General features: G+C 39.0%; 2 protein-coding genes across 22 annotated transcripts in view; one reads left to right on the plus strand and one right to left on the minus strand.

Moving 5' to 3' along the window:
* The window catches only part of SLC10A6 (solute carrier family 10 member 6), a 42734-nt gene that overhangs the window by 26961 nt on the left and 2666 nt on the right, over window positions 1–13107 (plus strand). For 2 of the 5 annotated variants that reach the window (XM_082391179.1, XM_082391178.1), the window contains one exon: window positions 372–2501. In XM_082391179.1, coding sequence (XP_082247305.1) covers window positions 372–589 — 218 coding nt within the window. In that variant the 3' untranslated portion in view covers window positions 590–2501. Of the gene's footprint in view, window positions 1–371; window positions 2502–13107 lie in introns of those variants that run through there. The other 3 variants (XM_082391180.1, XR_014244306.1, XM_082391181.1) reach the window with 3 other exon arrangements.
* The window catches only part of PTPN13 (protein tyrosine phosphatase non-receptor type 13), a 247308-nt gene that overhangs the window by 7080 nt on the left and 227121 nt on the right, over window positions 1–13107 (minus strand). For 4 of the 17 annotated variants that reach the window (XM_082391056.1, XM_082391055.1, XM_082391052.1 and 1 more), the window contains one exon: window positions 12214–12506. The exons of the other annotated variants lie outside the window; for them this stretch is intronic. In XM_082391056.1, the coding sequence (XP_082247182.1) occupies window positions 12411–12506 (96 nt within the window). In that variant the 3' untranslated portion in view covers window positions 12214–12410. Of the gene's footprint in view, window positions 1–12213; window positions 12507–13107 lie in introns of those variants that run through there. 17 annotated transcript variants of the gene reach the window in all.

The following is a 13107-nucleotide window of genomic DNA, read 5'->3' on the forward strand; positions in this document are numbered from 1 at the left end:
TGCTTGGCCCGTTCCCAGCTACCTCCCAGCACCCGGGGTGGGGGGGTCACCTGACCCATAGTAAGCCCTCCACAGGAGTTGCTAGCTGACTGGATGGATGGATGGACAGACGGACAGATGGGCGGACAAGCTGTCAGCCACCTGATGAATGTCTCAATCGCAAAAGGTCCATTCCAGACAGAAATAACCATCTTGATACACTGAATTATTTTGCTCTGTAGTTCTTTCCTTTTTCCCCTTCTTTTCCCTGTGTGTTTATACATATATGATCCAAAGCAAACAAACCCCCAAAGTATTGACAAGTGCACAGTGTCACCAGATTATAGTCTTTGCTAACGTGATTTTTAATACTGGTATGTTTTAACACCTAGCATATAAGATGTACAAGAGGACACTGAAGAACAAACACAGAATAAAGAACCCCGCTTTAAGGGTAGAAGCCCGCTTTAAGAAGAAATCCACTTCTCCCAAAGAGACCAGTGCTTTCTTGGAGGTGAATGAAGAAGCTGCTCTAACTCCTGGGCCATCAGGGCCCGTGGCTCTCCACAGGGCTCTCATGCCAACTGGCCGGATCTCATGTGCGAAGTAGGGGTTTGCCGGCTTGACTGGTCCCTGTCTTCCTCAGCAGCAGTAAAGACAGCGCAGAGCTGATGAGTGAATCTCGTTGGCAGGGCTTATGGGAATGTTTGCGTGTCAACTGTTAACATATTTATATTTCTGTGTGGACTGTAATTTGCCATAGGATCCCCTTTTGAGAATATGCTCTGCCTATTTCAGGTTCTTTCTTTGGGGGTTTACACAACAGATTTACTAGTTGCTTTGTGTGTTCTTGTCTTCCCATACAGTGAAGTGATCCCCATTGTTATGTGAAGTCATCAAGCTGTGAATTTTAATCTCACAAGAGTTAGAACTCTGTGTAGAGGAGATGTCACCTCATACTGCAGGGCAAGGACAGAGTCTGGACCCACTTGACTTCTCGACTTTGGGCAAGTCCTTTGGGGCATTGGGGAGGAAGCATACAGCTCTTATAAAAATTGGGTCTTTTCTCAAATGAGTGTTGCTTTTTTAAGGGCTTGAAAATCTTTTTAGATTTATAGATGTAATCATGAGCCTAGAGGGAATTTAATGAACACTTGAAGTTAATATTTTTACTCCCGAGAGATAGGCACAATGTATATTCTTCTAATATACATTTATGCATTATGTCATTTTAAAAACATTGAGATCATTCCACATATACTGTTTCATAAGTCACTTCATGAAACATTGTGAAGCATCTTTACATGTCAGTCTATGTTGACCTACCTCATTCCTTAGAACAGTGGCTTCACAGAAGTATTCCAGTGCATGAAAGGCATGTAATTTATTTAACCGTCCCTTAGTCATGGACATTTAGATAGCTGTCAACTTGGCGTTACAGTGTTGCTACAAACACTTGTGCTTTCATGCAAGTGTTTCTGTAGGATCATTTTCTAGATTTGAAAATGTGCAACCAGGCTGATGGCACATTAAAATGTTGGGCGGCGAGCTCTCTGGCAACACTGTACAGCAGTGCCTGAGAGTGTCTGGTTTTCCACAGCCACACCAGTCTTAAGAATGATCATTCTGCTTTGTGGAAATACCTCATTTAAAATTGCATTGTTAAAATTATACAATGAAGTGAAGCAGAGTATTTTTCATGGATGCTTGCTTGTTCATGTACTTTGCCTGCTTTTTTTTTTTTTTTTTTAAAGAAATGGCCTTTGATTGATTAATTAGTTAATTAATTAATTTTTTGGCTGCCTTGGGTCTTCGTTGCTGCGTGCGGGCTTTCTCTAGTTGTGGCAAGGGGGGCGCTGCTCTTCCTTACAGTGCGCAGGCTTCTCATGGCGGAGGCTTCTCTTGTTGCAGAGCACGGGCTCTAGGGCGCGTGGGCTTCAGTAGTTGTGGCTTGTGGGCTCCAGAGTGCAGGCTCAGTAGTTGTGGCACATGGGCTTAGTTGTTCCACGGCATGTGGGATCTTCCTGGACGAGGGCTCGAACCCATGTCCCCTGCATTGGCAGGCAGATTCTTAACCACTGTGCCACCAGGGAAGTCCCTTTGCCTGCTTTTCTATTGTATTTTTTCCCTTTTGACTGATAAATTTTAACACATTACAGACAGTGACCCTTTGTTCTTTGTTTTGTCAATATTTTACCTACCCGTTTGTCTTTTTATTTTTGTATAATTTCTTTTGCTGTACAGAAGTTTTATATTTTTTATATATACCACTTTATTAGTCTTTTAAAAAATGTTTTTTGACCTTAATATCTGTCAAATGTTAGACTATTTATACTTTTGTGTGGATTGTGACTTGGAAAAGGACCCCTCTTTGAGAATGTATTTGGTTCCTTTTCAGGAAGTTCTTTTTGGGGGTTAATACACATATTTACTAGCTGCTGTGTATACTGTCAGTAGATTAAACCCACCCTCCTTCTCTATTCTGACATTATTAAAAATATGTCCCATATATTTTTCTATAACTTTGGACTAAATATGTACATGTTTATTCCATTTTGAATTTATTTTTCTCTATGGTGTGTTAAGAATCTAATTGTCCTAACATCATACATTGAATGATTCATCTTTTCTCTACTGATATGAAATGCCACCTTCATCACATAACTTCCTATATAATGTGTTTTTGTTGGACTCCATTTGGTTCCATTTTTTCTATTTGTAAATTTTGGAGTGTGAGAAAGTGTATTGTCTGAGATTTAGTGCTTTACAATTTTATTTTGTAAGTATACTCAAGAACTTGTGGGTTATATATATAATGACAATGATTATTATGGTATTTTCACAAGTAAGGACATCTTTGTGGTAGTACAGAAAGAGCCCCATTGGGTGTCACAAGTATATTTATATGGAAAAGAAGTACACACATGTGTGACATGATTGTTAATTCTCAACTGCTGCAGTGAACATAGTAGAATTATATGTTCAGAGAGCCCCAGTTCTAAAATAAGCATTACCATGAGTTTTAAAGGATCCACAAAAAAGGAATTTCTAAATTGTTCCTCTACATAGGCACCTAACGTAAAATGGTAAATTCCAGTGCTCCATTCTGAAGTATTAACTGCATGGTCAGTATTTACCACAATCAGGACAGGTCTGGAGAGAAGTCTACCAAAAGCCATCCATTAAGACAGAAACAACACAAATCAATGTAAGGGTTTGAAAGTAGTCACATTGGAAGACTGCCATTTCCAGAGATGGTTTGTAAACATGTTACTGAGAAGAACTAGAAATAGTCAAGTTGTCCAGGAGGCCACACATTATCTTTAAAAAGAAGAATGTAACTAAATAAAAGCTCTAACTGAATAAATTTTATTCTAACTGATCTCAATAATCATGCATTCATAAAAGCAGGGCCTATATGAAGCTCAGAAGGGGGGCCAGAGAAATAATGTTAAGCAGAATGAGTCCAGCTCTGTGTCTGGAAAAGAGCCAGGTGGATATTTGGGTAGCAGAGTGTAAAGAACACGGGCTTTGCCAGGGATACTTGTTGTGATCCACTTAAAGAGCTAGGACGCTTCAGGACTTGTGGGTTGAAGTCAGGTAGTCCTAGAATTGAATCCCAGCTCTGTTATTTGGACAACCTTGAGCAAGTGATAATCCCCCTGGACTTCAGTTTCCTTTCTTAAAAAGGATGATATGCTGCCCACTAGTGGGTTGGAACCAGTCCTGGGATGCCCTGGGTTCTGCAGCCAGCTGCCCTGAGACCCTGCCCAGTCTACCAACGGGCTGGCACTGGTTTTGGGAGCCTCTAGGCTGTGCAGCCAACCACACTGGGACCTAACACTGCCCACCAGTGGGCCAGCAGCCACCACACTAGGCAGGGCCTGGCAGGCAACAAGGCCAGTGCCAGCCTCGCCTAACAGTGTGCCCACTGTAGTCAGCCCTGGCATAAAAAAAGGGCCCATGCAGCCAACATAGGGGGAACCCCTAGAGCATATAGCTCTGGTGAACAGAGAGGAGTGTGCTGCTCAGACCCATAGAATGTCTCCGACATAAGGGCACTTCTCTAAGATTGGGAAACATAACCAACCTACCTAATACATACAAACACAGAGAATTAGGCAAAATGAAGAGACAAAGATATATGTTCCAAATGAGGAACAAGACAAAATCCCAGAAAAACTAAGTGGAGATAAGCAATGTACCCAATAAAGTTTAAGGTAACGATCATAAAGATGCTCAACAAACTCAAGAGAAAAATGGATGAACACAGTGAGAAGTTTAACAAAGAGCTAGAAAATATAAAGAACCAAACAGAGCTGAAGAGTACAAGAACAGAAATAAAAAAATATACTAGAAGGAATCAACAGTAGATTAGATGATATGGAAGAATGGATCAGTGAACTGGAAGACAGCAGAGGAAATCACTCAAGCTGAAAAGAAAAACAAAAACAAACAAACAAAAAACAGTTTAAGAGACCTCCAGGACAACATCGAGCATGCTAACATTCACATTATAGGGGTCACAGAGGAGGAGAGAGAGAGAGAAAGGGGCAGAGAACATATTTGAAGACATAATAGCTGAAAATTTGCCTAACCTGGGAAGAAAAAAACAGGCATTCAGGTTCAGGAATCACAAAGAGTCCCAAACAAGATCAACCTAAAGAGGTCCACATTAAGACACATTGTAAGTAAAATGACAGAAATTAAAGTGAGAATCTTAAAAACAGCAAGGGAAAAGCAACTAGTTATGTACAAGGAAATTCCCATAAGACTGTCAGCTGACATTTTAGTAGACACTCTGCAGGCCAGAAGGGAGTGGCACGATATATTCAAAGTGATGGAGAAAACCTACAACCAAGAATACCCTACCCAGCAAGGCTATCATTCCGATTTGAAGGAGAGAGAAAGAGTTTTACAGAGAAGCTTTAAAAGCTAAGAGAGTTCAGCACAACTAAATCAGCTGTACAAGAAATGTTGAAGAGATGTCTCTAAGTGGAAAAGAAAAGGCCACAGTAGAAATATGAAAATTACAAAAGGAAAAATCTCATTGGTAAAGGCAAATATACATTAAAGGTAGTAGATCAACTACTTATAAAGCTAGTAGGAAAGTTAAAAGACAAAAGTATTAAAATCATCTATATCCAAAATAATTAGTTAAGGGATACACAAAACAAAAAGATGTGAAATATGATGTCAAACACATTAAATGTGGGGAGAGGGAGCAAATATGCAAGGCTGTTACAATGCATCTGAACTTGAGATCAACTTAAATTTATATATATATATATGTTTATATATGTATGTGTGTACAGAGCTTGTTATATTTAAACCTCATGGTAACGACAAAACCAAAAATCCAAAATAGATACACACACACAAAAGATAAAGGAGTCCAAACATTAAAGATAATCATCAAATCCTAAGGGAAGAAAACAAAAGAAGAAAGGAACAAAAAAGAGCTTCAAAACAACCAGAAAACAATGAACAAAATGCCAGTAAGTATATACCTATTAATAATTACTTTAAATATAAATGGACTAAATGCTTCAAGCAAAAGACATAAAGTGGCTGAATGGATTTAAAAAGAAAAAAGACACATATATATGCTGCCTACAAGAGGCTCACTTCAGATCTAAAGACACACACAGACTGAAAGTGAGGGGACTGAAAAAGGTATTGCATGCAAATGGAAAACAAAAGAAAGTTGGGGTACCAATATTTATATCAGACAAGATAGACTTTAAAACAAAGATTGTAACAAGAGACAAAGAAGAACACTACATAATGATAAAGGGGTCAATCCCACAGGAAGATATAACAATTGTAAGTATATATGTACCCAACATAGGAGCACCTAAATACTTACAGCAAATATTAACAAACATTAAGGGAGAAATTGACAGTTACACAATAATAGTAGGGGACTTTAACACCTTACTTACCTCAATGGATAGATCAACCAGATGGAATATCAATAGGGAAACACTGGCTTTAAATAATGCATTAGACAAGATGGACTTAATAGACATTTATATAGAACATTCCATCCAAAGGCAGAATACAGTCTTTTCAAGGGCACATACATGGAACATTCTCCAGGATAGATCAAATGCTAGGCCACAAAACAAGTCTCAGTAAATTTAAGAAAATTGAAATCATATCAAATATCTTTTTTGACCACACTGCTATGAGACTAGAAATTAACTACAAGAAAAAAAAACAAAACCTGCAAAACCCACAAATGTGGAGATTAAACAATGTGCTACTAAACAGCCAATGGGTCACTGAAGAAATCAAAGAGGAAATGAAATAATACCTGGAGACAAATGAAAATAACACAATGATCCAAAATCTTTTAGCAAAAGCAGTTCTAAGAGGGAAGTTTATGGTGATACAAGCCTACCTCAGTAAACAAGTAAAATCTCAAACAACCTAACCTCATTCCTAAAGGAAAAAAAAAAAAAAGACCAACATAACCCAAAGTTAGTAGGAGGAAGGAAATAATAAAAATCAGAGCAGATATAAATGAAATAGAGACTTAAAAAAATAGAAAAGCTCAATGAAACTAAAAGCTGTTTCTTTGAAAGGATAAACAAAATTGATAAAACTTTAGCTAGATTCATCAAGAAAAAAAGAGAGCCCAAATCAGAAATGAAAAAGAAGTTACAACCAACACCACAGAAATACAAAGGATCATAAGTGGGAATTCCCTGGCAGTCGAGTGGTTAGGACTCTGCGCTTCCACTGCAGGGGGTACAAGTTCGATCTCTGGTTGGGGAACTAAGATCCCACACGCCATGCAGTGTGGCCAAAAAAAAAAAAAAAGGATCATGAGAGATTACTAAGAATAATTACACACCAATAAAATGGACAACCTAGAAGAAACCAACAAAGCCCTAGAAATGCACAATATCTCAAGACTGAATCAGGAAAAAATAGAAAATATGAACAGCCCAATTATCTAAATTATCTCAATTATCAATGAAATTGAATCAGTATTTTAAAAATCCCAACAAACAAAAGTCCAGAGCCAGACAGCTTCACAGGTGAGTTCTACTAAACATTTAAAGAAGAGTTAAGAGACTTCCCTGGTGGCACAATGGTTAAGACTCCACGCTCCCAATGCAGGGGGCCTAGGTTTGATCCCTGGTCAGAGAACTAGATCCCACATGCATGCTGCAACTAAGAGTTTGCAGGCCACAACTAAGGAGCCCACGTGCCACAACTAAGACCTGGTGCAACCAAATAAATAAATAAATATTAAAAAAAAAAAAAAGAGGAGTTAACACCTATCCTTCTCAAACTTGTCCAAAAAATTACAGTGGAAGGAACACTTCTGAACTCATTCTACAAGGCCAGTGTCCCCTTGTACTAAAACCAGACAAAGATACGCCCCCTCCACACACACACAAACACAAACATTACAGGCCACTATTACGGATGACCATAAATGCAAAAATCCTCAACCAAATTCAACAGTACATTAAAGGATCATACACCATGATCAAGTGGGATTTATTCCAGAGATGCAAGGATGGTTCAATATCCGGAAATCAATCAATGTGATACACCACATTAACAAACTGAAGAATAAAAATCATATGATCTATTTCAATAAATGCAGAAAAAGCCTTTGACAAAATTCAACATCTATTTATGATAAAAACTCTCCAGAAAGTGGGTATAGAGGGAACATACCTCAACATAATAAAGGCCATATATGACAAGCACATGGCTATCATAATGCTCAATGGTAAAAAGCTGAAAGTATTTCCTCTAAGATCAGGAACAAGACAAGGATGCCCACTCTTGCCACTTTCATTCAACATAGTATTGGAAGTCCTAGTCATAAAAATCAGACAAGAAAAAGAAATAAAAGAAATCCAACTTGGAAAGGAAGAAGTAAAACTGTCACTGTTTGCCGATAACATGATACTATACATAGAAAATCCTAAAGTCAACACCAGAAAACAACTGGTGTTTCTAGAACTAGAGCTCATCAATGAATTCAGTAAAGTTGCAGGATACAAAATTAATATATAGAAATCTGCTGTGTTTCTATAAACCAACAACAAACTATCAGAAGGAGAAATTAAGAAAATAATTCCATTTACAATCACATCAAAAAAGAGTAAAATACTTAGGTATAAATCTAAGGAGGTGAAAGACCTGTAACTCAGAAAACTGTAAGATACTGATGAAAGAAAGTGAAGATGACACAAACAAATGGAAAGATATACTGTACTCATGGATTGGAAAAATTATTATTGTTAAAGTGACTGTACTACCCAAAGGCAATCCTTATCAAAATACCAATTGAATTTTTCACTGAACTAGAACAAATAATTCTGAAGTTTGTATTAAACTCAAAAGAACCTGAATAGCCAAAACAATACTGAGAAAGAACAGAGGTGAAAGCATCACACACTTTGATTTCAAACTATACTACAAAGCTACAGTAATAAAACAGTATGGTACTGGCACAAAAACAGACATAGATCAATGGAACAGAATAGAGAGCTCAGAAACGATCCCACACTCATATGTGGCATTAATCTACAACAAATGAGGCAAGGACATACAATGGGAAAAAGACAGCCTCTTCAATAAATGGTGTTGGGAAAACTGGACAGCTAAATGCAAAAGAATCAAGCTAGACTATTTCTCATGCCATATACAAAAATAAACTCAAAATGGATTAAAGACTTAAATATAAGACCTGAAACCATAAAAATTCTAGAAGAAGACATAGGTGGTATGCTCTTTGACATGGGTCTTAGCAATAATGTTTTGGCTATGTCTCCTCAGGAAAGGAAACAAAAGCAGAAATAAACAAGTGGGACTCTATCTGACATTATCGAACTGTAGAATCAATCCCAGCAACTGTCTACTTCTGAACTTGTTTTCTTAAAGAAAGAAACCTCTAATTTGTGTAAGTCTGTAGGGCTAGTTTTTGCTTACTTGCAGTCAAGTGCAATTCCAAATTGATATATTAAAATTTAGATTGGATTTAAAATATTATGCAGGTCAATGGAATATTTGTTACATTTATCTCCTCCATAACAAGGTACCTTGAATTATGTAAAATGGGAACACATTGTCCACCGTCAAGACATCTGACTGAAGGACTGCTTTGGTGAGTTGTTAATTTCTTGGATGTATCACATTGCATTTAGATAACTAGACATCTTTTTTTTTTGGCCTCCTTGTATCTCTGTTGCTGTGCGTGGGCTTTCTCTAGTTGTGGCAAGCAGGGGCTACTCTTTGTTGTGGTGTGCGAGTTTCTCATTGCAGTGGCTTCTCTTGTTGTGGAGCACAGGCTCTAGGCACACGGGCTTCAGTAGTTGCGGCACACAGGCCCTAGAGTGCACAGGCTTCGGTAGTTGTGGCGTGTGGGCTCAGTAGTTGCGGTGCACGGGCTCTAGGGCACATGGGCTTCAATAGTAGTTGTGGTGTGTGGGCTCAGTAGTTGTGGCTCACAGGCTCTAGAGTGCAGGCTCAGTAGTTGTGGCACATGGGCTTAGTTGTTCCACAGCATGTGGGATCTTCCCGCTCCAGGGACCAAAACTGTGTCCCCTGCATTGGCAGGCAGATTCTTAACCACTGCACCACCAGGGAAGTCCCAAACAGACTTAAAACCAAGAGATCTAGCAGGCTGTTTGGAACCACAGATGTGAACACCTGACCTTTTCTCAATAGCCATTTCTCTTCTTTTTATCATAATACAGAAATATTTCTACTAATGACATATACCAAACTTGGGGACAAAATGATGTATCCAATCTTGCAGTGACTATATTAAGATACATTCTTTTAAAATATACAACTTTAGTTCAGCTTTATAAATAGATTCCATCACAACTTGTGCTTCTCCTTCTATAGCAGAGAGTTGTCTGTCACTGGGAATCAGCTGCTCAACCAACTCATTTCCCAGCTTCCTTGTGCTTAAGGGCACTGTTTGGCTGGTAGAATGAATGGCAGTGATGTGCTTTGTTTCCAGGCCTGCCCAGCTCAAAAAATCCCCCACAGGTGTCCCTACTCTTTCCCCCCTTTCTGGCTGGGGAAATGGAAACGATTCCCAGGATGACCTTGGAAGCTATGTGTTGATTACAGAAACTCCATCAGCCTGGGTTCCTACCAGTCAGAGGGAGGAGAGCTGCCCTGCTGAGCTGTTCTCTTGCCCAGATCTCTTACATAAACTTCTATTATGTATGAGCCATTATACGTTTGGGTGTATATTTTATAGTACTTAGCTATCTAATGTGCGTTAGGAGCCAAGTAGTATTTATTCATTCATTGGCTATTGGAGTGTCTCCATGTGCCACCCTGGATCTGTGGCTTCGCCATGCTTTCTAACCAGCGTGGCCCTAGCAAATGGCTCACCCTATTCCATGGAAGTGGAGCCACGTCCCAGATGAGGGCAGTAACATTTTTACTGTAATTAAGTTTCCAGAGCTTCCCTGTTGGTGCAGTGGTTAAGAATCCGCCTGCCAATGCAGGGGACACGGGTTCAAGCCCTGGTCCGGGAAGATCCCACATGCCGCAGAGCGACTAAGCCCGTGTGCCACAACTACTGAGCCTGCGCTGTAGAGCCCGCAAGCCACAACTACTGAGCCTGAGTGCCACAACTACTGGAGCCCGCGTGCCTAGAGCCCGTGCTCCACAACAAGAGAAGCCACCGCAATGAGAAGCCCGCGCACGCAACAAAGACCTAACACGGCCAAAAATAAATAAAATAAATAAATTTATTAAAAAAAAAAAGTTTCCATTCAGGGTTTGTAAATCGAAACCCACATTTTCTTCCCCCAGTTTCCATTTCCTAGCTACATTCTTTCCAGACAAAGGATCCTTCTCCAGCTTTCCCCCTCCATGTCTGTTGACTTCAGATGGTAGCTAATCACCTCCAGCTGTACTGGCTCCTAGACCCTGCTGGCCTTGTTTCCTGTGCTTATGACAGGAAAACAAGGTCTCATGATTCCAACTCACTCAGTAGTTTCTAAAAATCTTTTAAAGCAGTAGAAACCTTTTTTCCAAATCTTTAGCTACAACTCAATCTGTAGAAACTGTTCTGATTGAAGTGGAAGTGATGGTGGTGATACTTCTCTTGCCAGATTCAGAGCCACTTCTGAGGTAGGATTCAAACTTGCTACCTGGTGAGGAGTCACACACATCCCTGTGGGGTTTTGTGCATTTCCTGACACTGTCTTCTGCCCTTAAGTAGCCTCAGCTCTTCAGGAGTAGGTCCCAGAAAATCATTGCACTTGGGTAAGATCAGAAACTCCAGTTAACTAGCTCAGAATTGGTCAATCTTATGAGAAGGAACCAAGCAATTTCTGGGGTCTTGGGATGGCATCAATCACGACTGAGTGGAGGAGTGCTGTCACAATTAGGAGTTAGTGAAATACGTTCAGTATTGAGAATCAGAAGCAGGTTCTTTGAAGCCGATCTCTTCCCTTTAGGCAGAATCAAATATAAACCTCCCAGGTAGTGTGATATTGTTTTCTTTCATGAGATAGTCTGAGTTTTACAACAAGTAAGACTTGAAAATTCTGACTCATGTACAGGTCAGGCTCACGGGAGGGCAGCAGGAAGGGAGAATGAATTTCTTAGCCACTGTTAGTCAGTACTTGATCCTCACCATCAGAGCCTGGAAGATCTACCAGGGGTTCTGACAACACTCCCAGGGCCTGTGGCTGGCACAACCGGGACCCAGTAGGGATATGGAAGTTGGGGTCCAGAAGTTCCTGCCTTCCCAGAGGCCTGGAATGTTAAAAAATAGCACACTGAAAATGTTTAACTTGTCTGCACACACTTTTGGCTTGTTCATGTTTTAATGTGTATTTTTATTTACAAAGTGAGATGATGTATAACATGATGCAGTTACAAACATTGGATATGTCCATTTTCATGAAAAAGTATATAAATATATTACAGGAAGTTCTAGATAGTAAACATTAGAAATTGATATAGTAAACATTTGCTACCTTTTTTTCTATGCCAATATTACTGTCATTTAAAGCTTAAATACTGGTTTCAAGTATCCCCTATAAAATAGCTCTAGTTTTAAAAAAATACTGGAAAATAATTTCGCTATAAACAAGATTGGTGCGTTAAAAATAGACTCAGTGTGTCCTTGTAACAATGTCAACTAGAGTCAAATGCTGCCTTAATCATCCCTAAGATCTGCATTATTCAGTTAGTGTTAAAAAAATCTTTGATAATTATCACAGGTTAAAGTAGCTGTAAACATACAGCATTTACCATTATTTATTGTTATTAAGAATGCCCCTCTAAGGTAGAGGAGAATAAGCATAATGATGTTTTATGGACTTACTGCCCTGTGATCTTTATTTTAAATGGACAGCAGGAGCGTCTGCTGGAAGTTAGCAGAGAAATGGACAGACATCCAGAAGGCTGTTCTTGTCATGTCATTTCAGAGGCAGGGCCTGCTCTTTCTCCTCTTCTTCAGCTTGAAGACGTGTCAGGACATAAAGGATGACTTGATAGCAGAAAATATACTGATCCTATAGCCGCCCCCCCCCCCCAAAAAAAAAGAGGAAAAAAAAAAGAGAGGGAGAGAAGACTTTAGATGTATAATGTGAATATATATATATATATATACATATAGCTTCACCACTACTGGAAGTGATGCTTGAGTAATTTTGAAAATATGAAAACTTGTGTTATAGGGTTGAATGTAAGAAGCAGGGTATAGAATTGTGCACTGTCACAAAAATTATAAGAAACAGAAACCAGATTGACAAAATGTGGAGGGAAGAAGCCTTGGGGGTGGGTGGTGAGTGCTAACTGAAGTTGTCTCTGATGGGTGGGCCACTTCTATTTTTTTGTGCTTTGGTGATTTTTATGATTTGCTTTTATAATGGAAAAATAAACTTCCTACAAAATTTCCTCTAGACTTATTGAACTCATCTTGATGTTTTGAAATGTCAAGAAATTAATACCCAAGGAACTACACAAAATAACTGTCTTTAAATATTTTGGAACAAAAGAATATTTTTGATTTCAAAAATCAATGTTTTTTTGAAAATTAACTTTTTCAGTGAAATTAACTCTCTATTAAGTTGACAGTACAGGGATCTGAGTTTTCCTGTTATTTGGCAAGGA

This window comes from Balaenoptera borealis (genome assembly GCF_965194805.1).
Source record: "Balaenoptera borealis genome assembly, chromosome: 4".
NCBI lineage: Eukaryota > Metazoa > Chordata > Mammalia > Artiodactyla > Balaenopteridae > Balaenoptera > Balaenoptera borealis.